The 27066-nt window shown below is 41.9% G+C and overlaps 1 protein-coding gene across 5 annotated transcripts; it reads right to left on the reverse strand.

Moving 5' to 3' along the window:
* Positions 1 to 895: 895 nt before the first annotated feature.
* On the reverse strand, positions 896 to 27066 carry pax2a (paired box 2a). Of its 5 annotated transcripts, none has more exons than XM_041049710.1 (11): positions 27024 to 27066; positions 25220 to 25385; positions 23941 to 24138; positions 20228 to 20313; positions 19917 to 20036; positions 18910 to 18954; positions 12023 to 12198; positions 9820 to 9940; positions 2780 to 2881; positions 1196 to 1282; positions 960 to 1036 (listed from the first exon to the last, which is right to left on the reverse strand). In XM_041049710.1, exons 1-11 carry the CDS (start codon positions 27064 to 27066, stop codon positions 960 to 962), a joined length of 1221 nt encoding a protein of 406 aa, XP_040905644.1. The 5 variants fall into 5 exon arrangements, with proteins under 5 accessions (XP_040905643.1, XP_040905644.1, XP_040905642.1 ...); XM_041049708.1 differs by having other exon boundaries at positions 25220 to 25397; XM_041049709.1 differs by lacking the exon at positions 18910 to 18954 and having other exon boundaries at positions 896 to 1017; positions 25220 to 25388.

The raw sequence follows: 27066 nt of genomic DNA on the forward strand, positions 1-27066 counted from the left end.
AGGTTATAGTGCAAAAAAAGAAAAAAGAGTAAAGGACGATCATGCGTGGACATGGACATGACTGGAAAATGAGGGAAATGTGACAACTATTCTGAAAAATCTTTGATACCTTTTTTACATTAAAAAATAGTGACAGAAAAAAATAATAATTTAAAGTACTCAAAATTCTGGCAAGACCATTTTGAGTTCATGGTCACCGCATTTTTAATACTTTGAAAAATGATTTACATTTTTACATCTGATTGTTTGCCACAGGGAGTGTGATGCTGCCATTGGTCTATACAGGGTCAGTAAACGTTGTAGGACATGCTGTGTTTATCTGATAATGTGGGTGGAGAAATGGGAGCAGAAGATGTTGTCAAAGCACCAGAGTAAAGCCCGCCCTACAGCGTGGAGCCAGGATCTCATTAAGTGTCAGAGGGGTCCCACAACACTGGTTCAGGTTGCTGCATCATCAAGCTATGGGACCATTGTCATCTCCCCTGGACTTTTCTCTTTAGAGCAGAAAAATACTGCAGTTCATTATGTAAAGGAATGTGAGGATCCATGAATAAAATAACAACAACAACAACAGCAACAAAGAAACAAAAATAAAAACCCACAACATTTTTTTCCACATGGTATTCTTCACACTGTTTTTCTTCAATTTATATTTTATAATATATATATTTATATAATCTCTTAAAGTCATTCTGGAAATGTTCAGGCCTGTGAGAGAGTGAGGGCATGATGGGTGAGTTCTGAACGCCCGTGGGCCCTTTTGGCCCAAAGTGTGTAACGCTGAAGCTGGGCTAGATGCACCGGCGTCGACCTTGCTGATCCTTGATCCACATCACATAACATCACGGGGTTTCCTTTAGGATTCCACCTCAATTCCCTTTGACCTCAGTGTTTCTCAGACGGGGACAATATGGAGGCCGAAGCCCTGGCCCTGCAGTTTGAGCTGGTCTCCGTGGTAACTAGTGGCGGTCGTAGGCAGTGGCAGCAGTGGGAGGTGCGGAGCCACGGGATGCGGCACTATAATAATAAGGGGAACCTGAAAGTTAACAGAAGAACGAGCCGTTGGAAACCATGAGGTCAAACTGTATGTGAGACATGTGTTTAAAAACCCGAGCACAGAGAATACATAGAACCAGGAGATTCGTATTAGTGTTGTTTAGTATGTCTACAACAGATCAAAGACAAAGTCACTTACTTAGTAATGCTGGATTGCTGAACCGCCATGCCTCATTGTAAGTGGTGTATTGTGGATGAGAGTAAGGGTTTCCAGAAAAGTCCCCTCCTGAAGAATGAATCAATAAAAACAAACATTAGCAAAGAGCTAACACATTGAAATGAGTGACTTTTGTAAAATACTAATCTGTCAAAAACCAAGTTACATTGCAGTTACATTACAATCTTGTCACACAAGACAGACACGCAGTATTTTTGAGGCATATTCGTCCTGGCTGCTTGTATAGCTTTTCTCCACAGTCCCTTCAGGTGAATTGATTGTTTTATTAATCCTCTGTTAGTCTTTAGGATTTCCTCTATTCTTTCCTTAAGTGAGGACTTCAGTGCTTTCCCCCCATGCTTTTAAGCAATGATGCTTCACTTCAAAACTCCCTAATAGGTTCTCTGAGACTCTCATTCTTTCTTTGTCCTCCAGTGCAGGTCGTGGTGGAAAGGACGGGAGGCTGAGGGCTGAGAGGATGTCAGAGACCGATGCCGTGGGTCCACAGGTTTCTTTCTTTTTACGAGACTATAAAGGCTGGGTTTTATATGAAGCTGCTGAAGAATGGCCTTTGCTTTAACAGTGTTTGGGGCCAGTCACTAAATCTTAGTCATTCACAACTAGATGAAAAAACCTGCAATGCCTGAATTAAGAAGGCATTTGTTCGTGTGTTTTTGATTAAGTATATCGAGTGGCATATAATTCAATAAACCTAAACAGATTTCCTTAATTTGATTTGAAATATTAACTTTTACCTCCATGTACATCTTAAAATTTTGTCCTCGTGCATACTGAGCTCACTTGTAAATACTGCACGCCTGCTTTGATTATCGGTCAGTGTGAAAGGCACATGTCTCCCAGCAATAAAGGGAATTGTGTTTTCAGTTGTTTGGAGGAGAGATCTACACGCGCTGGCAGCTATAGCATCCTCACTGCTGGTCGTGTAACTCGAGCTCATCCCTGAGAGAGATAGTGATTTAAATATTTACAGGCCCTCCACGCCTCTGTGTTTTGACCCTTAACTGTTTGCTGTGAACCTGAACTGCAGGTTAAGTAGAGGGGAAAGAGATACGCTCTGCAGCCCTGAGTGTCCGGGGAGGCGAGGAGAGGAGCAAAAGCAGTGTTTATCGATGGGGCTGGTGAGAGTGCGCTGTGTGGACACGGCGAGGGTAATGAGCGCTGGGAGCTGGAGTGTAACTGAGAGGAACTGTCCTATCTCACGGCCACTGATTGTGGTGATCGCCTATCGAGTTCATCTAATGTCCTCATCCGCAGATGCTAACCACACGCTAACCGCAGTCTAACAAAGCTATAACAAGCTCCCTTCAATCCTTTGAGTCCTTTGAGCAATCATTTAAGCTTTCCTCAGTTTTTCAATTGTGACTCGGTGTTTGCGCGTATTTCTCGTATTTCTGTGTACTGTTAAAGAAATCAGAGAAAAGCATTACCACTTATTTAACTTCAACTTATTCAAGTCAACTGAAGGGGACTATCGAGTGAAAATAAAACCTGTAAAAGTAGTAAGTAAAATTAATAGCATCGTAAAAAGGGAATAGTGTCACCTACCAGGAACCATTCCAGCGAGTGTGGAGGTGGGGTAGCTGCCTTGTCCTGTCGGGGGGACATGAGGCGGGTAGCCAGGCAAGGTGGTGCTGGCCATGTCTCGACCTGCAGGTACACAGGAGGAAAACTGTTACAGGGATGATGAAATACAGAAATGTGTTTAAATTGTTTAATTTTCAATCAGGTCAGCACATTGTGATATTTGGTAAACAAGACACTAAATTCAAAAAAGTGACGTGATGTATAATAGTCACAGATAATAAGAAGCATTACCACTGTCTGCCGCCACACACCAAACCATTAAATTTCTTATGTGAGAGCATTTAATTTAATGCTAAAAATGACCACAAATATGTAAAATGTTGCAGCATGTTTCATGAAGTTGCATAATGACCATCAATTTCCTGAAAGCCTGGGTGCACCATGGACAGGTCACCAGTTTATCACAGAGTAATTTGCATGTTAACTTCAGGAAAGTTATTGAAGCTATTCCTATGAAATTATCTCATCAGAGGCTGCAACTAGTGTAACATTAATGTACCACTGTCTAATCAGCTTTAAAACTGAGAGGAGCATCAGGCCAGTGAGAGCTCTCTCTGCTCTCTGCTCCACATTCAGCTCTGTAATTAACAGTGACAGCACTGGGCCTGGCTGGATGAAAGGGTACACAGGACAGGGAGTTATGGTCCAAAGCAGGCCCCAGCATCAGCCCTACATCTCTGCCTCTGCACCCCCCACCCCCACCCTTTCTTTTTCTTGGCCTTGCCTGGCCCCCCAGGACTCGAGCCTGTCACGAGGCTGAAACGACCTGGAGGGCTATTGTTAACCCAAGAGATGAGCAAGGGGTCAGAGCTGGAGAAAAGCAGGGTGAAATGGGGGAGAGAGCAGTTAATGAGGGGCAGTCAGTTCTGCTCCTGTATACACAACAGTAAAGCCACAAAGCATGACTGGTGGCTTTGCAACGTGAAAGTTGCATTAATTGGGTGTGTATTTGAGAATGACTAAATGATATGAACGCAGAGTTAAATGAAGGAAAAAAATCTGCTGAATAGAGTGAGCTTGATTGAATTTTGATCTTGGTACCGGGCCTTATGGGTAAAATTGTACCTGCTATAAAGGGCTGGCTGGCATACTGGCTGTAGCAGGGGCCATGGGCATGAGCAGGGTAGCTGGGAGTAGAGGCATCTACAGAGAGGCTGGACTGGTGGGGCAAGATGTCAGCTAGAGCAGAGTCCCCAACAGAGGACGGGGTGTAGGGGGCAAAGGATGCCTCATGGGGCTCCCGCTTTACACACATGGAAGGTGGATATGATGGGTGAGAGTCTGCCAGGTGGAAAGAAAAGAAAAGGAAAAAAAACTAGATGTGATGTAGGCATGCAGCTCCTCACATACTATACATACATTCACATCAGTCACTCAGATGTATGAAGGGATGAATGTAGAGCTTTTTAAATGTCCAAATAAACAAAAAGAAATCTACTGTACAGAGGCAAAAACAAATTAAATCTGTTGCAGTGGAAGTTTTTAGATTTGTCATGCACATAGCTACAGGGCAATAAGTCAGAGACAGAATTACAAATCCTTATCAGATTTGTGGTATGAATTAAAGGGAACCTTTTACCAACTCAAGACCAGACATATGGACTCATATGAATTCTGAATAGATAAGCAGTATTTAGCGGTTGATTTGTTCATTTACATGGCTTATAATAATAATCTCATATGCATCCAGCAGTAATTCATTCAACTAAGTGGAAACATACACCAGTGAAATGTTGCAACAACACATCGCGCCTGATCAATCAAGCTCAAATGCGTAAAAAATTTCCCCAAGGTTTTCGGTAAACAAACAGTATAATCTCACGGCTGTGAGAAAACAAAATCACTCCCACAGATAACCAAACAATCGGCTTGCAAACATTTCAAAACTCTACACTTTGATCCAATTTGGATGATGAGTCTTGGCATCTTTCATTTCACTGGCTCTGCTTCTCGAAACCTATGTAATCAATGTGAGCTCTGTCTCCGGCCTCTCCACGTCTGCTGCAGAGCCTGTACTGTTCGCTGGGGCCTTTAGGGAGAGATGGCTCTTTCCCGACACCATGATAGCCTCATTAGCTGCTTCCCCCATCATTGTTGTTTTACAACAGAACTGTGTGTTGCGATTCCTCATTAAGATAAGGGCTGTTCTATGGAAGGGGGATGCAACCCTGTCAGTCCTATGAACCTAATGCCAGGGAAGCAACGTAACTGCTTTCCCATAGAAATCTATTGCAGGTTCTCCAAGTGTCTTTCCCTCTCTTTGTCTTTGCGACATTGTAGCCGTTGATTTAGACACCGGTACTGCAATTACACTGAATACCTTCATCTCGTTAAGACAAATACCACTGTTATTGAGGAAACGGCACAATGTGTAACAATGCACGTTTTTGACTTCTGATCAAATCATTAAAAAGAATGGTTGGCAAGAATCTCGGGTGTGAAAGAAATATTCTAATGAGTGGGCTTTGCATTTAATTGGGTGGACCATAACTTTGTCACATGCATCGTGCGATTGTGTCATAAATTTATTGGAAACGGTCTGCATGTGGAAAAGACTGTAAATGGCCAGCACTCAGTTCTGTGTGTAAGTTAATAATAGCTAACATGCAGTCTGTTAAAGTATTTAAAATTAAAAGAACTTTCAAAAGTTTGGTTACTCTGTGGTTGATCTTTAAAATGACCCACTTAACTTCGGAAAAAAACAAAACAAACAAGGATTCATTAATACAAGACAATAGAGTAGATAATGGTAGTTAGCCTGTGTCAGAAACACCATAAAATCACTATATTCAATATACACCGAGATCAATGGCATTACACATCCCTAACAAGCCTAAACCATCTAGCATTGACCCAAGAGGCTACATTGTAGAACAAACTTACAGTAGTCAGACATATTTAAAAACCTCTAATACATTAATCTGAACTGTAAGATATCACTCAGGGTATCAAACATGAAGCCCAGGCCAAGCCTGTTTACACTGTATCTGAGACTTCCTGCATAATACTGTTGTCTTCTGTTTTCTCAGCGCCTGAGCAATCGTTGTCAAACGGACAGGGGTTACGACGCAACAACAACTGATACAAACAGCGTTCAAGACCACTGAACTCTGAAACTAATCAGACATGGTGTTGCTTATTGTCCTGGAGACGAGGCAGAGCTTGGGTAAAGGGAGCCTGTCAAATCACATGCCTTGATGATGGAGATGGAAGATAAACTCAGGGTCCTTGGGGACTCTTCTCCCCAGCAAACGCATCTCTGAGAGAGTGGAGACGCTATAGAGTTCTCCAACATCTGTCTCTGCTCCACCACTGATGCCACATCTACAGACCCCATCAACCATAGAAATGGACTGTTATGAACCTACAACAGTCCTCGGAATGATGTGTCTGGATATAGCTGCAGCAGCCTTCTCTCAAGTGAGCATTTCATTTTTAAACACACACAGAGGAACTTTGGTACATGAACCATTTACTGGTAGAACTCTTGTTTTCAAAGGCTGACATTCAATATACAGAGAACTTTTTCATTCCCACTCTATGCTGAATATCGCAGCAAAAGTTCCCTCTTGTGTATGTAGGAAAAGCCAACTAGAGACAAGTATACAGACAATTAAATGTTAAATTTACCTCAACAGGGATTCAGTCACGTTTGCTTCAAGTACAGCCAATTAAACCCCTACCTTTGCTTTCCTGCATTGTAGAGGCGCTAATTTATAACCATTTACACAGGAAAGGGACAAAAGAACAATTGTCAAATGCTGCATCCAGTTTTGAGTGAGAAAAGAAAATCTGTGGGGCTAAATAGCTTGAATTCCCCATCCACATGTTTTAAGTAATTCATTATCAAATGTGTGCTCAAAGGTTAGCATGCCATTGTGGGGGGTTTGATATAAACATTAATTTCCGAGCTCAGGGCTGCGGGCGTTAACTGAGCTGAGACAAGCCGTTTGTCACCAGGCCACACACCAAGCACTGCAGGTTAGGTGGCTGCTTGTTGTTTGCCACCCAGCAGAGAGTAGCTGGTACTGCCAAGTCATAAAATCGGAGAGTGTTGTAAATTTGAGCTGAAATTAATTAGAAATGCAATGTTAATTTTTTTTCACTTCCACCCTCTTGTCTGCACAGTTTTGTCACTTTTCAGAGAGATAAAAAAAAAAAAAGCAGATTTATCTATAATGGACAGATGGAGTATTATTGGATCTTCACATCTGCTGGAGTTGTAGTAGGTCAGAGGGGTGCCCATTTACACTCAGCCTCCCTACAGGCTCTGGTGAGAGTGATTATTGAGCCCAGCCTGCACAGAGACCACTGAACTCTCACTGGACGTCACCCTACTTAACTATTATACTAACTGTAAAGCATGTTTCAAAAGCATGACAAAAGATGCACAGGATTTGCAGGACACCGTATGTCGGTTACTCTGCTCAGGTATTAATTGGAAACTGTGCAGTCATGAAAATGCTGGACCAGAGCCAGAGACCAGAAGTGAATCGTGACATGTTGTTCTATTCATGGAGGCTCTGAGGAGTTCACAGTGTTCACCTTCTAGATATAGACATACACCCATACAACAGCTTCTCTACAGCTTGTATGCAACTAAACAAAGTGTTTCATTCACTTCTTATCCAGTTGATTAAGGAAGGTAATAAGTAAATACATGATGCTGTTCCATTTGATATGATCTCCTTGGCAACATTATCTTTTAAAGGAATATCTATTAAAGAGAATATATTCCCTTTAAAAGAATACTGATAATTTGTTTTTCACTACAAGGGTAAAATTGCAATGAAGTTTAATTTAAGTATAGAAAATCTAGAGATATTCATTGTGCAGGAGAGGAAATTTTGCTTCTCGCTAAATCCCAGTGGAGCATTTCAGTGCCCTAAATCTCTCTCTGATTTGGCTGTCGCCCTCCTTCCTGGGTAACTGTCTCTTTCACACATTAGGGTAAACAGAGGACACAAAAGATGGCCGACATTGCTTTCGTTAGCGCCCTTGGAATGCAAAACGGAGCACTTCATTAATCATTCATCTTTAATAGATTATGCAAATTTCAGGACATAAAAATCAACAAGATCAATAACTGTATGAATTTTAATTGGGAGCAGAAAACATTTAAAGAATGAATATAATCTCGTAGCTCCATCCAGTATGAGAGCATAATTTATTGATAATTGGATCTTAGCCTAAGTGAAGAAGGTAATTTAGCATTTTTTCAGACTTGGCATACATTTCTATTTACAGGGTTTGCTAATGGCAGAAAAAATAATATTATGCACTAACAACCTACAACCAATCAAATGCCTCATGCATTACGTGAAAATTAAGTAATAAAAGTTTGCTGGATATTACTACTGAGTTTAATTTGGATATCAGAATACTAATTTTTTCAAATGGCTGTACCAAAGTATGTTGTCATATTCCACTTAAAGTTTTGTTAGTTCACCACCTCATTATACAATTGGTGGCCCTCACATGCATCGCTTTAGGAGGCCCCCAGTCCCCCAGGTGCCTTGGAGGCCACCTGCTATGAGTGTGCTCCCCAGAGTGAGACTGCTTTCATAGGAGGAGCCCAGCATAAAAGACAAAAACACACCTTTCTTCTCCTGAGGCCCAACTTTCTGGGGCAAATCTACCTCCCACATATTCAGGAATAAAAAAGGGGTCTTTCTTTTCCCATAGCTCTGTGTCTGGGTCTGGGGCTGGACTATAGGGATCATTTGAGAAGGGCCACTGCAGTTTTCAATCATGCTGTCCTCCTCTTTACTTACACACACACACACACACACACACCACAGTGGACTCATTGACTTTGATGCCCACTGCATAATTATAGGCGTTTTATTAAAAGGCTGGCATATTATTCTCGAGGCAGTGTGGCCATCAGTAAACCTAACCTCTCCTGGGAAAGCGCCTCAGCAGCCACAATGAAACAATATTTCAATTAACCAGGCGGCCATCAACCTCGACAGCAGAGCAAAAGAAGCCAGTGTGCAATACAGGGTGGGTTAGTGTGGGTTATATGATACAGATAGTTAATACTACATGATATTCAATACACTGCACCTGCCATTACCTGCTGGCTCTCTGTAGAAGTTACCACTGAAAACAGCAGCCAGTTCATAAGTTGGAAAAAACACAGTAATTTCAGTGTTTCTTTAACTGTCTGTGTCTCATCTGTATCTGAGTTTCCCTCGCTCTCTTTCACTCTCTCCACAGCATGAGGCAGGCAGCCAGCCACGGTGCTATTCCAGCCGCTGTCAATCAACAGGCTATCATAGCCTTTGATGACAACGTCGTGTCGCGGCGAGAACAGCAGCTGTCTCTTATGAGAAGTGCTCCCAGTCAATCTGTTAGCGGGCCAATCCAGGCTAACACAATAGCCAGTTAGGAGCAGCGTGTGAAAGGCCTGTAGGATTTAATGGGCTCAGATGATATATCACCTCGCTCTGGAAATAAACACATAGACTGCCTCAAAAAAAAAAAAAAAAAAAGAAAAAAGAAAGGGCCTTGAAAGAGCTTTTTCATTTGGTGATAAGAATTTTATATCACTGGAAAATATGCGTGCCATCACGAAGTGGCAGTTGAAACTTTGATGAGTCAATGATTGTAAATAAGAAGTAGCTGAACATGATTTTTTCTTTAAGTAGTCAGTCCACTCTTTGGCCTATTTTGAGAAAATATCAACAAAAAAAGATTTATTCTAAATTTGTGGAGTTAGAAGTCTTAATGCTTTTACCGCTGAGGATAATACACACATTAATTTACTATATGTTTATGCTATTTAGTATATGCTTAATTTGCAACAACTGGCCTTCAAACTGACATCTCACCTGGATGGATGTGATCGAAAGACTTTGCAACCGAAACAGAGCTAAATATACTATGTTTGTGTTCTGAACACTGTGTAAGTTTGACCACCTTGTTGCAGATGTCTTCAACCTGCTGCAGCCATGTGTACTCTTTTAGGGATCAATGCAGCGTGAGTCATATCGTACCTGTCACAACAGAGTAGCTCTGGGAGACACTGGAGGCGAGGTCGGAGCTGGCGCTGGTGGAGAGGCTAGGCTTCACATCTTCCAGGCCAGCATTCAGGGATGGGAGAGAATACTCATTCGCCTGTGGACAAACACGCAACAAATGCAAAAATATGTCAGTGGAGAGATGCATCTGTTAACAGGTGGCAATCAAAAACAGCAATTTACACTTTTTATATAAGATCATTTCGCATTCCACCAGACTGTGTCATAATCTGGTTAATATCGCTGGTGTACTACATGCAAGCCCACTTTGGGTTACAGATTCAGAGCAGATCTCCCAGTTTAAGTCACAATATGTGAAATATGTCTGAAGAAAACCCCTGGTGTATTTGAGGAAGCTGTCTGTGATCCTCTCGCTGTGTTTTCTTCTGAATATTTCCTGTGAATTCTGCAAACACCACCACCCCCTCTCAACCCATCCCGTCCCGTCCCTGCTCCCTGTGCTTTTACCAAGACCCGTGATGTATGCATGCATAAGGGTTTGTCTGAGGAGAAGGCAGAAAGGGAGAGAGGGATGAGAGAAGGATTGGGAGAGGAGTGAAAGGACGGGGTGTCAGCTGGCTCTTTGTGCTCCACTGCAGTCATCCCTGTGACCAGTCAAGGGAGGAGACATTCAGGGCTTTGTTACAGGAGAGACATGTGGTGTATTTTTTTTTTTTTTTTTTTTTTTTTTTTTTTTTAGAGGGGACTACAACCTCAAAATCAACCTTTATGCTTTGCCTCCAGGATGAACACATAAAACTGGGTTAATAAAATGATAAAATATTGAGTATTGTTATATGCCTTTCATACTTTTATTAGTATTTTCTTTTCTTTATATTGAAGATTTTCATTGCATTTCTTTTCAGCTGTGATAAAACATGCTGTGCAGCTGTAGCAATCTTTTTTTTTTTTTTACAATTTCTCAACTTCATGTGGGGACCAACCACCAACTACTCCCTTTAGTATTTATTCACTTTAATTTCGGGTTAAGACTGAGCTAGCAGCTGTGATGAATCCTGTTTGTTAATGAGATGACACTTCCTGACCTGACTCGTCTTTAAAAGGATAAGTGTGTGTGCACACATTTGTGTCTGCAAGTGTTTGTATCAGACTGCGTGTGTGCATCTGTTTGTCTCAATGGGACGGGGGTCCCACAGGGGCAAGCTGGTGACCCCAGTCTTGTCTGCCTCTATCCCAGATAAACTCTAATTGTCTGCTTACAACTGTTCCCTGGCACTAGGCAGGATGTTCCTCTCTATTCCGCTGGGCCTCAGCAGCACAAGAGCCATTTTGTCATGCAGATGGGCTGTGGGCAGGGCTGGGCAGGGCTGGGCGGAGGGCGAGTGGCAAGCACAGAGGGGCCTGAATGACCTGACCACATGGCTGCCAGAAGTGTGGGAGGGATGAGGCCTATTCAGCCTGGCCTCTTCAAAATGGCTTTTTAATGCCCTGACGCAGACACCAGACAAGCCCCTAATAGCCTAATATCCCACCTTTTCACCAGTTTAAGAAAAGGAGGGGGTGTTGGAAACAGGGAGAAAAAAGGAGGTGCACAGAAAGTGTGGAAAGCCGTCTGATTAATATTACATTAAATTAAAACTGATTTTTCTGGACCATTCTGACGCCGTTTTTCTCTCCCCTCCTCCACCTTCCTCTCGCCTTTTTAATACCTTCTCCTCCACTCTTTGTGATTGCAAGTCATTTCCAATTCGTTTTGGTATTGATCTTGCCGTAGAAATCACTTTGGTAATTAGCTGCATTAGGGGCTGTATAGCAGGTTGAGGGGCTGTCCCTCTGATTTATCGCCGCTGTAATTCCTCGCGATCGCGCAGAGATGAAAATGAACTCAATTAGGGCACAGCTAAGGCTGCATGGGCACCCACATTGAGTTCCAATGGAAAAATTAATAGTCTCATGTTGTTTAACAGTCTAATGAATGTAAATAAAGGTTATCCGCTGTAATAGGCTGTAGGCTTGTAGGTTGTTTTGAGCAAGAAGTTGTACAGAGCTTTTTTGTCACCAGTGTCTGAATGTGTACCAGTTTATTCACCATAATGTTAGAAATCAGTGTAAATCATGCCATTGTTGGCCACTGAAGCTTAAGGATAGATGGGAAGAAACTAAGTTGTCTGTGCAGGACTTTAAATGTCAGTGAAAGAGAAAAATCTATCTTGCCAACCTGCTCAGGTTTGATGTGTTCTGAAGTGGGGAAGACATCAGGGTAAGACGGACGTTCAAACACACGGTCCAGGGCCTCCAGCTGCTGCTGGGTGAAGGCGTCTGCTCGCAGATGCTTCCTTAAACTCTCCACACTGCCCTGAGAGTCGCTGCCGGGGCCTGAGCCATCAGAGCCATCTAGAGAAAAGAAGGAGGAAGGGAGGGTGACAACATTCAGCATCAGGGCATGGCTCGTCTTTTTGCTTGACATTATTCTAGCAGACTAGCAATGTGAGATAAGCATGAGGGAAAAAAAATTTGAGCTCAACGGGCATGAGAGTGATGGCATGAGGAGCGGTAGTAAATTCAGGGAGACCCACCAGCAGCATGTCTGCCTTTTATCTCCCTCTCTGTTTTTCACTGTCTCTCTCTTTCTCTCACACACAGACACTCACTCAAGCAGCTCTCTGCCTCCCCCCACCTCTCCTCGCGGCCACCATCAGCACGGTCATCATGTGATGGGTCTATGGTAATTGATGGATTACCTTCAGTGCAAATATATACTTGTAAGGGAGAGCGCGTGTTTCAGGAGGAGAAAGTAGGGCTGGCGATTACATACAGAGCCTCTCATTCTGCCAGCGGGAAATGGAGAGCCATTATTTAACTGTACTATTTCCTCCTGAACATATTACCCTTCCCTCTCTCTGTCTCTCTTTCTCTCCCTCCATCCCCCACATATTGCCTGTCTTCTGGAAAACAGAATGGAGTGGGGACGGTACTCAGGGCCGAATGAGGATGGGGCGTCGAGGGCAAGCGTATGCATTTCCTCACTCGGTCACACTCTATATAAACAAATGAGCCTATGCTTCCCTCGTTCTCCTGATCTCTGACCCTATCAACTTGGCCAGAGAGCCCACCGCTGCCGCTACAGCTCTGCCTCTGCTCACTCATCAAGTCCTGAACACTGAAAGAAAAAAAGAAAAGCAGCTAAAACCTCCAGCCAGCATCCCAGGAACCTCCACTCCACTGCTTGCCTCCCGCCACCCTCCCTTTTCTCCCTATATCCCACCGCCAACAGCGGATGAGGGCTTTAGCTCCCGTACAAATCTGTCATTCTAAATTTGCAGCAGATTATGTTCTCTCCTGGGCGAGCCAGCGGTGATATATGATATGCAAGGCCGCTATTGATTGCCTGATCCGCCAGCAGAGGAGGGAGGCGAAATGAACTTGGAATGAACATCATGCCTCAACTCATTGTGCGTATAATACTCTACTTAATCCCACATTTTTCTGTGCTATGGAATTCAATTGATCAATCATGTTCCACTGATGGTACCATTTCAGGGGCGTTATTGCCATTCTGCTCGGCTGCTTGACCTTTTTTCAATGGCTGAGACCAGAGGATGAACCTGACTCGCACCAAGAAATAGATCCATGGAGAGAATGGAATAGAGAACTGCAATTGGGTATGAGAGTGTGTGTGTAGAGGGGAAGGTGTGTGTTGGTGGGGTAAGTATATGTGAGTTTCAGCACTAAAACATATTGACTTTAGCTTTGTGTAACATTTATGAAGGAATCCCTTTTTTTTTTCTCCCGCCACGTGTGTTGTTTTTCCTTCCATCAGTTAAACAAGTATTTTAGCACAGGCTTTTCTCTTTGTTTTTCTTTTTTCTAAACAGCTCCCTCGGGTGAAGGGGTTAGGGTTGCTGGTGGTGGAGCAGCATTAGTGTTGCTGTATGAAACTCAATTGTTGTCTGCGGTACAGAAGAAAATGGAGTCATTAATTACCTCGTATCAGCTGGTCTGAGAAAAGAGGCAAGCTCGATCAATAGCAAGTGTTTGTCATTCACAATGGAGGAGCATGCTTATACTCAGCACCTTCTCACACACTTAATCAGGCTTTCTGAACTGCCAGCAAAAGGACATAGATTCCCATCATAGGATACTTTTTTGTGCACTTTCTGTAATTTAATCATACTTGAAAGCCTCACAACAAATTAAAAACCCAATTTTAGAACCTGCTAATTGATTGACGGTTACTTTAACACAAGGACTAAAAATAAACAACAACCAAATTTACATTAGCAACACTTTGTGATGTTGCTGAAGGTTTGTTTACTCCAGTAATGTTTTAAAAATTAGAGTGAAACAGGACTAAATTTTTAATTATGTTCATTTTATACACACACATTTTTTTTCATATCTAACTCTTTGGGTTATGTATGTGAATGTATTTCAAATTTATGTGGGCAAAAAATTACTGATCTGGCCATTAAACAGAAATAACAGTAAATCATTTATTTTCAGAATTTGCCATTAGAGTTTCATGTTTGACATATATCATAAGATAGCTGCAATAAATCAGATTCATCCTTTGACAGTCAGCGTGTCAAGTGGAGTGTGAAGCTCGACTGTCAGATTGTGTGTGTGTGTGTGTGTGTGTCTCATTGACTGGCTTTTTTCATTTTCTCACTGTTTCTTCAACCCCTTTGGGTGTCTCAGCAGGTATTCTCTTATCACTCCCACAGCACCAGCTGACTGCGTCTCTTTGTTTTAACACCAAAGTGTGAGGAGACAAACCAAGATAAAAACAAGACTCTCCAAGGGTGACATTAACACGTCAGCTCCAAAGCAAGGGACTTTCTGGTAAATACTCTCTTTGATCAGCCTGAAGAGATGGATACTGTTATACCTCATTGTGTCCAAAAGTTATATATTTCATAACGATGTGGTCAAACATTTTGGGTGGACTGTATCAGCTTTGTACCAATTCAAAGCACCAAAGACAAACTCAACGAATGGACATAAAACTGCAACTGGTTTTCTGTCTCAACAATACTGTGATAATAGTCTAAATTTTTCTGTACGCCTTCAGCAAACTAATATTCATACTTTCAACAATTTGTACACACACACGCACACGCTGAGTTAACCGATGACAGTAGTTACTGTGAAACAGACTACAATGGTATCAAAAACTGTTCTGTCTTGCTTTGTCTCAAAGGGGGATGTTAACGTCCTGTGTTGGCATGGTGGCACTTTATGTCCTTCTTTCATCTCTCCTGTTCCTGTGATAAGATAACTCAGAGGAGAGTAGAGGTGGGGGCTCGTTTGAAAGGCAAATGAATTCCTACACTCTGCCTGGCTCTCTCCGTAAATCAATGACACAGGGTTTCCTAGATCAGAGGCTGCGAGTCGACCGTTTACTTATTCATCCTGTGCTGATAGGTGAAATGATGCTGTCCCAAATTGTGGATCATTTGTTGATGTTTTTAAAAATGCAGTTAAGCTTGAAAAAAAAGAGAGAGAGAGAGAAAGCAAAAACAAACTGGTATACCCAGAGGGTGAACACTCCTTCCCTGTAAGCTAGCTATATTTATGAAACCTCTGAAGCGGAAAGGAGAGAGGTGGGTGGGGTGGAGGAGAGAGAGGGAGAGAGGCAGCAACACTGCCATGGCTGTTAAGATCCTGTTATGTTGTGGCGTGTTTAAGAGCTTTATTAATTCGATTTAGCACCACCAACCAGTGTACTGACTGTCAGCAGGCACAGTGATGCTTACTTGATATTTGCACTCACTGCCAGCACTGAGGCTGCATCCATACTATTTTGAAGCACTCCAGTTATTTAATTTACTAAAATTCAAATTCTCAGATCCAGGCCAATGCAGAAAGTTTATAATAAATAAATAAAACTACACGACTATCTGGAGGACAGCTATTGTTCAGGTGTGAGTGAGTTGGCCTTTAATTGTAAGGTTGCTGGTTTGATTCCTGGCTACCCCTGTTCACATGTCAAAGTATCCTTGAGCAAGAAAAAAATAAAGCAGATTGGCTGCATCACAAAAAAAGATAATTAATACCTAAAACACTTTGGTTTACGCTGAAAACAAGTTTAAATAATCTTTTTTTTTCATTTGTTTCAAGAGAATAAGTAATTTACAGCTCAGTTACAAACAAAAATGACTTTATAAGAAGGATATTTTTCCCTCTTCAATATGACTCCATACGCCTCTCTTCCTTTTCTTTGTCCTCCTCTGCTTTCATCTCTACCCTCCTCTAGACCAGTCTGTCGTTTAGCGTTGCCACCCTGTGTGGCGAGTATTTGTGGAAATGCAATTAACGTATGCCTTCTTTTTCTCTTGCCTTTTCTCCCTGCTCAAGCTGAGTAATGCATCGCTCCATTAATTCTCGGCATCGGCGCCCATAATTGACTTTTCTCTGACATGATTCCTCTCCATTGAGTGAATTCCGTCTCCTTATATTTTTGTGACAGATCTCATTGCATATTGTTTACAACTATATGCAGGGTCTCACGCAGCCATGTTGCTGAATGCGAAAGGTTCAGAAAGAAGAGGGGGATGATAAGAGGAGAAATGTTGGAGAGAAAGAAGGACAGAGATAGAGCGGAGAAGGAGGAGGGGGAGAAACGCAATGTGGACCCTTTTGTGTCCTCCTCCACTGTCGGGGCCCTAACAGCTTCTTGTCTCTATGTTACGCTCTGTGGCCCCTCTCAAACCTGGGCTTTTCTCTCGCACACAGACCCCATCAGGGCCATCGTGGTACTCATGATTCCATTTATTTCTTTCTCGCTCTGGATGCATTTATTTTCTAAAGTGATCCTCTATTGACTCATTGTCATGGACTGGCTTGACTAGCCAACCAGTGTAGGCCCAGGTTCAAATCCATACACTAACTGATTTAAACTCCACAAATGGGTCATATGTGTTAAAAGATACACACCGGGCAATCTCCAAAAGGGCCAAATATCAAATTTGAACAAATCAAAACAGCGACTGTATTCATTTTTCCTCCAGCTATTGAACAAGGTTGATATGACTCTGGCTGCTGCGTACAATCGTTCTTTTATGTCATGAATGAACAACCTGCTAGGGCCATATTTTTTTCTCCCTGCTCACACACTCATCAGCTCCTTCTACACTCATCCCACACCCACGCTACAATCACAAGTTATGACCTTTGCTTTCTCCATCTAATTTATCACTGTAGCTCCCTACTGCCTGTCCTCCCTAGAGCTCCACTGGGCTCCATCCAGGACGTGGTAAGCCAGCGATGAGGGAAACATACAGTTAGGTCACAGCAACCTGACTGCACAAAGCAACAAGGTCAGGAATAAGTTGTCACTGCAAAGCTGCAGCTCTAGTAAAAACAGCACTTCCTTTTGGAAATAGAACAAATGAGATCAGGTATATCTCACAAAACAGTTAGCTCAAAATCATATCAGAGAAACGAACTGAAGGCCCAAACTTTTTAAATGAGTGCATGGACTTCTAGCGCTATCATAGACATTTGACAATCTCGCAGCAGTTGTCATCCAATCCTCTCTGTCTTTTCTTGGCTTCCACTTCCACCATAGGTTTAAATGACTGAGTGAGAGCATGCTGTACAACAGGCTAATTTCCCCACTTCACTATTAATGCATTTGGCAGGAACAACATCCCATTTCCTGTAATGAGATACACAAATAAATCTGGCTATGGATAGATTCGGGGTGGGGTGGTGGTGGTGGTGAGAAGAGGAGGAGGAGAAGGAGAAGGGAGGAGGGGTTGGGGAGGGGGGGCAAAGGAGGGGCGCATTGAGACGCATTCTCCCAGCTCTGGCATAATTGGTATCGCTGCTTGCAGACATGCAAACCAATCTCTCCACAGATAGGGCTGAGACTCTCTCTTTCCCCCCTTAAGGCTATTTCTTTTGTCTTTTCGATAGCTTGCACATCCAAGATAGAGAGAGGGAGGGGGGCGAGATGTTAATTTGTGAATTAATAGCTTTTCTCTGCAGAATTGCAAATTCTTTTAAATGTCACTATGTTCACTGTGTGAGGAGCATCTGAAGTCACCGAGGTACTAACAGACACATGTAACACACACATTTCCATGCATAGGTGTGTATATATGCACTCACAAATCCTAAAACTAATCCTTGCTCAACTCTCATTGAGGCTGCCAGGACCTCCTTCTTCCCTCCTCACCTCATAAACCCACTTTTTTTCCCCCTTCCATTCCCCTATTCGCTTTCTCTCGTTTTCCTCCTCCCATCTTCACTCGAAGCCGTCCAGTGTAACATGCTACTTTTAATTTGCAATAACACATGACAAGGACAGATTAATGGCTCTTATGGCACCTATGTCCCTGAAGCTCGTCTTACGGGGACCCGGTGTACATAACGCGTGTCACACTACATTATCTCTACAGCCCTCCAGTAATGGGGACCTTTTTCTTCCTCAAAGGGCAACCGCTGACTTCAGCCACACCGGGAACACACGCCACCACCATCACAACACCAGCGGTACAAGGACTGTGCAGTGCTTTTTTTCATGTTCATTGTGGTCAAATTAGCAACAGTGTGGACACAGACGTGTGAAGCTTTCAGGCTTAAAATCTTAGATTGGTTTACAGACATGCAACAAAGTTCAGGTCTCCCCTTATTTTAGATGTATTTATTCACTTTCTTATCTGTTTACTCATTTCTGTAGTTGTGAGTTGCCAAGACAACATGTTAACATTTTAGCAGGTATATTTCTGCTGTGACATAGTCTTAGGTAGCTCAGGTAGACTGGGCTTTTTTTTGCCATACAGGGCCACCTGGAGTTGAGATCATAGTTTTATGTTGTAGAATAACAACAATGTTTAATTTAAAAAAATATGGGCTATTGAAAATTACCATAAATTACCAAACATAAAAGCTGCAGTGGGCTTCTTGACATCATAGGCCAAATTAAGCTGAAGTCACTTCAGCTTAATTTATTTTAATTTCTCGGGAGATTATTTATTGGAAAAATCTTCCCCGCTTCGTCCTCCTAATCTCATCACCCTGGAAGAGCAAAAACAGCAATTGAGAAATTGTGATCTGATTGACCAAAGCAAAAGAGAAGGTTGTCTAACTTCAACTTACAATGTCCTATTTTCCTTCCATCCAAGTGGTTGCCACTCCAGAGAACTAAAGAGACAGAAACATAAAAGAAGGAAGTGGCCTGTTTTGATGAGTGCTCTTTGAGATAATTTTCAACCATACCATCCCATCAGCCACCTCAAAGCAGCACCACACAATCACACATATGCACACACACACACACACACACACACACACTCACGAGCACAGGCACACGCACAGCCCCCTCCCTGCCTCCACCGGTCTGTTCCTACACCTGTTCAGGCCTCCACCAGGGACATGTTAATTCATAGGCATTAAAAAAGCCAATTGTTTGCACAACCGATAATCTATTAGCCCTCAGGCAGTGTGTGTCCACTCTTGCCTTGCCTAGGAATGAGAAATTCTGGCTTGGACCGGATAGGCTTCCACTTAATCTTTGAGCGTATCTAGGTCTATTTTCTTGCCAGTCCCCTGGTATTGTGTAGTATGCAGTCATACAAAAATACTTTATTGTTGAGTTTTAAATGCTGTTCAGCACCTCACAATAAAATACAGTTCAGTCAAAAATGTATTTATGTATCTAGATACTGTAGCATATTAAATGACTGGTAGTTAACTGATAGTATCAGGGCAGAGAACCACAAAAGAGCTTCTTTTTCTGCCTTTTGTTATGATATAGAAATGAAAGGAGCAGCAGCACTGATGCCTTGCCAAAGGGGATTAGAGTTGTATGACAGCTATATGGGATGTCTACAGTACGCCCGAGCATGGTATAAAATTGAGATGCAGCTCTGTAGGCGTATGGTAAAACGTAGGGCATCAAAAAGCTGATTGAATCGCAACACTCTCTCAACACTTGCCCTGCCTGATATACAACATAACAAGTCACTGGAGACAGCACACAGAAACACACTTGGCTGCAGCGCTGTCATAAATGCCATCTTCTTCACACACAGGAAAAAAGTAGGAGACGAGTGATGGAGAGAATTAAAAGGATGGAAAACAAAGGGATCTTGTGTCTCCCTTACCATCGTCTCGTTTCCTCTTCTCGCCGTTGGAGCGGGGGATACCCAGAATGCCGTTGATGGAGTAGGATCCTACGGGATCGTTGGAGGCGCTGGTCACAGGAGGGGAGGCTGTGCTGGGCACTGATGGAGAAAGCTGAGTTAGTGTGTGTGTACAGTATGTGTGTGTCTGCCTGTGTGAGTGGGTCATTTGTGTGTTTATTCAGGTGAATGCATGTTGGAACGGGTAAATGCATGTTTGTGTTCATGTTTTTGTGTGTGTTTTTCCTCATTTGACTGTGCTGTAATCTGTGTCTATTCTCGTTCAAGCTCACCTATGGTGTGGCCGGGCGTGGAGAGCGGCGTAACAGATCCATCAGGGGACGGGTGGAATTGCTGCTGGACTTTGGTGCGGATAATCCTGGCAAAGTGAACAACAGACACGGATCAATCAATACTGCTTCCAGAGCATGGAGATTTCACACCAGCCCAGCCGCCCCGGGACACTTAAACACGGCACATCACGTCCACTTACACCCGTGCATGTACAAGTGCTCCATCGTTTGGGGCACTTGTATCCTCATATTCAAGCCCCTGTCACAAATAGCCAATCTCGGGGCCTTAGGGGCAATCTCTCAGCTCCTGTGTGAGGCTGAATAGGGGCTGCCCCCTGAGATTGTGGATTCAATCTAGTTGGATTTCTGAGGTTAGAAATATGATAAAGTCCCCACACCAGTAAGATGTGATGTGGCGGGAAAGTCTTCATTGCACTTTGGTCTGAATGATCTTGCAAACAAAGCATGAAATCACATCAATTCACCTCAATGATCAGCTTCACTGGCTCTACCTGGCCAACTCTAATAATCTCCCTCTCCGGCTCCCCACTCCCTCTTTTCTCCTGATTCTCTCTTTCTCTCTCCATCCCTCAAACCTGATCTTTCACTCCTCTCACTCCCACCCTCATCCTCTTTTCTCATTTCGACTGTACAGTCCACTCTGCTCTCTGTTTTACTGTACTTTACACACTCATCTCTTATCTGTCTTTCCCTGTCTGTCCTTCTGTCTTTCTCTCTTTATCCACTTCTCTCCAATTCATTTTTTTTTATATTCCTCTCTGTATGTCTATGTCACCTCTCTGGTGTCCGTTGTCGTTTTTTGGTCTTTTTGTTGCTCAGTGTAGCACATACGAATCCTTCAGGCTCAGTGAGGATCAGAGCCTATTGACTGGGACACTGGGATAGAAAAGTTGACGACGAATGGCAGAGAGGAACAGCGAATGCAAATGGTGATCTATAAATTATATGCGACAGGAAAGCAATAGTGTCTTATTGGCCCAACCAGAGACCACTGCTACATCCAGTGTCTTTTAATCTCTGATTTGATTAAAATAAATAAATAAATAAAAGCAGATGTCACAACCATGGGAAAATTTTAAAGATGACCAAAATTATAGGACTTAGAGATAATGTTAATTTTGTAAATTTGAGCATTGCTTTAATTCTTTTAGCAAAACAGGAGAGTACAGTGGGATTTATACAGTCTCGGCTCCAGCTTTTAAGGGACATGATCGCATTACAATAAACCATGACTATGGTAATCTTTTGACTGACAGACGAATGTGAGATCATTCAATAACAGGCGGCGTTGTGTACAGACGGAAATCCCACATGGAAGCCCTCTCACTCAAGAGGTGTGACAAAAAACAGACTTTCACAGACTGCAGATGAGGCGAATGACATGCATGCAGCATCCAGCAGTAAGCTATCAATTCTGCATCAGGCAGCTATGGGGTTAACTTCCTCAGGGGCGAGAATGTACATCAGACTCTTTTCATTCCCCTCAGTATCTCATGCGTCCTCTACACTCTCTCCTTCAGGCAGGGCAACAAAGGCTAGCAGCCTCCTCTAGAAAACACACATCAATATTTTATTTGAATTTCTAACATCTCACCACAACAGTTATCTGACCTCATGACTTGAGGGAGCCTCATAAATTCAAGGACTTTGTTTCGAGTCTATGTTGTTGATATTGAATAAGCAATTTGGATGGGTGAATTAACGACTTTGGTGTTTGGCTGTTGTAAAAAAAAAAAAAAAATCCCCAAAGAAATATTAAAATGTGGATCAATATGACTGAAAGCCGCTTAGGAACTTATGAGTACGCCTCTGTCCACCGGTGCAGAGGGTGGAAACTCCTCTCTGCGGCAACAAAACAAAGTGCAACCCAGTATCTGTGTAATCTTTAATAATTCATGCAGGGAAAATGTGTTTAAAGCCAGGACATCCTCTTTAGTCTACAGTGCAGAGGTCAGACCCTTAACCACAGAGACCACCGGGGGTCCACTCTTTCTCTCTCTCTGCCTGCCTCTTTTACTTCTCCTCTTCACTTTCTTCCTCCTCCACATCTTTCCCAGTCCTCCCTCTAACAACAACAGTCAGCTAGAAATTAAAACAATATTTTAAAAAACCTGTAATGTGAAAATTACAGAGAGCTATCACCGGACTAAAGGTTAGTTTTTACAAACATTTCAAAAATACTCCTTTGCATTTTTTGTGTGCAACAAAATAAATATCATTAACCTTTATTCAATGGTAATATGGGCTTTGGGGAATAAAATTCAAGAGTGAAACGTACTGCACGTACTGTATGGTAAGTCGTGATTTGTGAGGCCATGCTTTAAGAAGAAAAAAAAAACATGCAGATTTGTGCACTGCAACAAGGTCTCATGTTAATTATTAATGCGCAGGCCAACTTAGTTTCAAAGGACATTTTCTTTTAATAGTTCTGTTCCATACAGCTCAAACCCTGCAGATGATCAGAAATGTTTTTTAATAGTATCACATAAAACAATGCTGCCCCTTTCAGCACATTTTTTCTTGGTTTTATGAACAACAGGTTATAACAAAGAATGGCGCCAAAAGACCTGTTGAAACCATAATTTCCATGGCAGCCTGATTTTCTAATATTTCTTTCTCTTTTTTTAGGTAAAGACTCATCCATCTCCTCCATTTAGCTGGATGTGTTATGAGACTCTCTTCAGCTCATTAAAATGTAATGCCGATGACCAGCTCTCTGGAACAGTGCCTCCTAACCAAAGTTCATCACTCTCAGGCACTATGGGGCTTTTTTCACTTTGCACACAGGCACTGGGGCTTTTCACCGGCGTCCTCTGTCTAAAGATACTTTGTCCACTGCTGTCCTGCTTCATGTGGAAAGGTGAAGGTGTAGGGTGTCTGCTGCTTTAGCTGCTTCAGTGGAACAGAAACTCTTTTATAGTACATTTACCAACAGATAAACACTGTTTTAAGATGGCAATATTTTTTTTTCTATAATTTTCTAGATTTATTCTACTCATGCTGAAATCAAAACTAATAATAATAATAATAATAATAATAATAATAATAATAATAATAAGAATAATAATAATATTAACAACGTGTGATTCAAACCGGAATCATTCAGAATTGTTCTGTGTGATCCACTGTCGTTCCACATTCACCTCGGTGTTGGGAAACAGAGCAATTGGTTGGAAATAAAGAGGCTGCTGCCGCCTCTGTCGCAGTGTGGTCCGCGTATTGAACGACTTTGTTGGGTATTTCCCCTCTGCCTCTGGATCTGGTTACGCGGTATTGATCGGTTTTTATCGAGACAGATGTGATTCTTCGTGGCCCCAGCCTCAGCCCCCCGTGCTGGCTGTGTCTTGGAGGGCCGCACAGGGGATTGAATTGCACTTGTGAGACCACCCCGGATAGGCTCGGCTGGAAATGACTATAGTTCAGCCTTGTATGTGAAGATAAAACAGCTATCTGCTTATTTCAGAGCTGATTTGTCCCATTTACGCATGGCAAATGACAAGGTTTTCCACTCCTGTCTGCGGTCTTATGTTCCCTTTGAATATGGCTCACGTAAACGTTTGCTTTTACATGTCTGCACATATTTTGAAAGAAATAAGGAAATATCTGTTGATGCGTATTTACGCGCTTTGGAACAATTCCTCGTGCTTTTTTTTAAATAATAAAATTAAATTAAAGCTGTTATTTCCACCTACCTGTTGATGGATGAAACGCTGGGGACTGTGTCGTTGTCGCAGACGCCCTCAGCCAGTAGTCGGTCCCTTATCTCCCAAGCGAACATGGTTGGATTCTGGCGCTTATATTCTGCAATTTTATCCACCACTTTCGGGGTTGCAACCTTTGGTTTGGAGCCACCAATGACTCCGGGTTTAATACTGCCGGTTTCATAGTACCTGCATGGGGACAGAGTGAGTGTTCCTGAATGGATCCCTCCTTAATTCAGCAATCTAGTCAGTCGTCTATATGATGATAAAGGTGGCTTAAAAAATCGTGTGGAAACAGATCTCCGCCGATCTTTTGCAGTTACATGTAGGGCGAAAAAAAAAAAACTTAAATCTGTTATTGGTGTGGAGGTGTGCTGTTATATGGGCCTAATTTGGTGTCAGCTGGTAGGTGAACAGAGCGGGTATTTTTTTTAAACGAAAAGCAGTGTAATTAAAATCACACATTATAAGCAGTGGGACGGACAGAACAAAGGACAGTTTAGCTGTAAGAGTTTAGACCTAATTTCCAGTCTTCATGAGCTTACAGTAGCATGCACGACATGCCACCATGACCTATTGGTAAATGTTGGTGACAAACATTCAGTGTGTGTGAAATGAAATACCTCTGAAATGCCTTCTGATAGCTGAAAAAAATATATTTCAAAATATTATCTCACAGCATTTGTGCTCTGAAGCAAAATGATGTAGGTCTAATTAGTCAGGTTTAAAGTAGCTTTTACACTGATGAAAAAATATAGCAACTCAAAGTATGTATTTATGTTGTTTTTTTTTTTTCTAATGGATTATGACATGAGTTTATAGTGGCCCTAGACTGTGGTGTTTTTCTCAATCTGTAATATTCCAATCTGTTGAACTGAAAAGTCAGTTTTCAAGTGACCTCATGGTTCTTTATAGTATTTCCTTTATCACCTACAGTCCCCTATAATTTTAATACAGCCTCACAAATTCCTCTGGGATATATATGTTTTTTTATCCTTAATGTTTAGCTTTACACTTCCCTCCTAAAATTCATTTTATTATTATGATGCTTTTCTCTTGCGAGGCTGGAGGTGATGGATATAAAACCTCGGACGCCAAACTGCTGTGTTCAAGCGAAAAAAAAAAAAGAGAGAGAAAGAAAGTAAAAAAATGACCTGCCTACATAACCGATGACTGAGGCTGAAATAGAGCTGGGTGCGCATATACGAGCTATAGAAGATTGATGTTTGACACACATAGAGCTCTGTTGGTTGTGGATCCCCCCTTTTACCTGCCGAGGATTTTGCTGACACAGCCGTGACTGACCCGTAGCTGTCTGGAGATGTCGCAGGGCCGGACGCCCTGGTGGGCCAGCTCCACGATCCGCTGCCTCACCACGTCCGGGAGGGGTCTGCCGTTCACGAACACCCCGCCGAGCTGGTTCACACCGCCGTGCCCTGCGTGGGATACAACAGCAGCACAGGGGGAGCATAACATTACATACCTGCAGAGGACAAGGTGCATTTTTTTTTTTTTGGGAGGGGGGGTGTTCTTTTATTTTCTAGGAGAAAGCTACGTGTTGTATTTTCAGTCTAAAAGGGCAAATCACATTAATGTTAACACACATAAACACAAACAGCCCAGCGGACTGTAATTTACATCTATATACACACGCAGAGGCATACACGCACGCACATTTTAATTTTAAACAAGCAATCTTACGTTCAAAGATTTCTGGAAAAATATATTTCACCAGCAAGAAATGTAATAATAATAATAATGATGATAATAATAATAATAATAATAATAATAATAATAATAATAATAGTTGGTTAAAACATGATAGACTTTTAAGCTGCCAAAGAATAATAATAAACATTAAAGTCCAGGTACTGTGTTGCTTTCAAATGCACAGAATTAATAAAAAATAATCAAAATAAAGAAACGTCATCCAAATTAAAAATAAAACACTTCACTGGCTCTTTTGAAACCCACAAAAATATATATGTATATACATACAACAACAACTCCTCTCTCCCCTGTACATTGACCTGGTCAGGCAGTATTTTCCAGGAGCATCTCTTCCCCTGCAGCCTAACACATGTCGCAGATATTATGTTTCAACCTGTTTAATTTTCCTTGCACAATTACTGTAAATAATTAAAATGAGCTTTGATAACTCATATTACAAACGCGGATGGTGCGAATGAGGAGGAATAAATAATTAACACGCAGACCCAGGTCTTCTTTACGCATATCGTATGAAGGAAAACATGAAGAAAATGAACGGTTAAAACAACTGCTTCAGTGTTTTCCTTATAGGTTTCATTCTTAACCACCTTAACCAAACTGAGGTGAAAGGTGGTAAATAAAGTGACACGTACACGTCCATTTACACACAAGGTGCTCTCTTCTTTGTAAAGTATCTGTCATTTCACAGGTTAAAAAAAAGAAAAGAAAAGCTTTGTATTTAAATTTGGGGAGGGGGGTTCTATTTTCTCACTTAACAGCAAATTAACTTAAACCATCTGCATTTTTCTCTTTTTTCCCATTTCCATTAATCTTGGACACAGAAAACTCGTGAAAAAAATAAAAACAAAAACAAAACTTTACAGTGACCCATGTGCTCTTAAAATTAAGTCAGAAATGTCCCTGTTTTTAAACTTCTTAATCGTAATTTTTCCTTATTTTCTGTGCATCTTTTTATTATTATTATTATTATTATTATTATTATTATTATTATAGGAAATAACGTAACTAAATGTATTTTACACGGTTATTCTCGCAAACTTTGCCAGTGTTTTTTTAAGGAGAGAAAGGAGCGTTGTAAAAAAAAAGACTGAAAGCACAGACGTGTTTAATCTTTGAGAGCTGTGTTCATCTTCACAACAGAGTAATAATACGCTGGTAAATAACGAGCCGTAATGGACTTCAAATGAAAGATGTGCGTAAAAGCACGTTTCAATTTTTCTAACTGCACGTTTTCTGTGTAAATTACACCGCTGTCACTGCAAACGTCTCGGATCTAATTCGCGCTGGAAGTGAAGTTACAGCACAGAGATGTTTTTGTCTATAAACTAATTCATTATACTCACGGTGCATCGCTGAGAAGGGGTCTGCTTTGCAGTGAATATCCAT

Source organism: Toxotes jaculatrix, chromosome 11 (genome assembly GCF_017976425.1).
Source record: "Toxotes jaculatrix isolate fToxJac2 chromosome 11, fToxJac2.pri, whole genome shotgun sequence".
Lineage (NCBI taxonomy): Eukaryota > Metazoa > Chordata > Actinopteri > Toxotidae > Toxotes > Toxotes jaculatrix.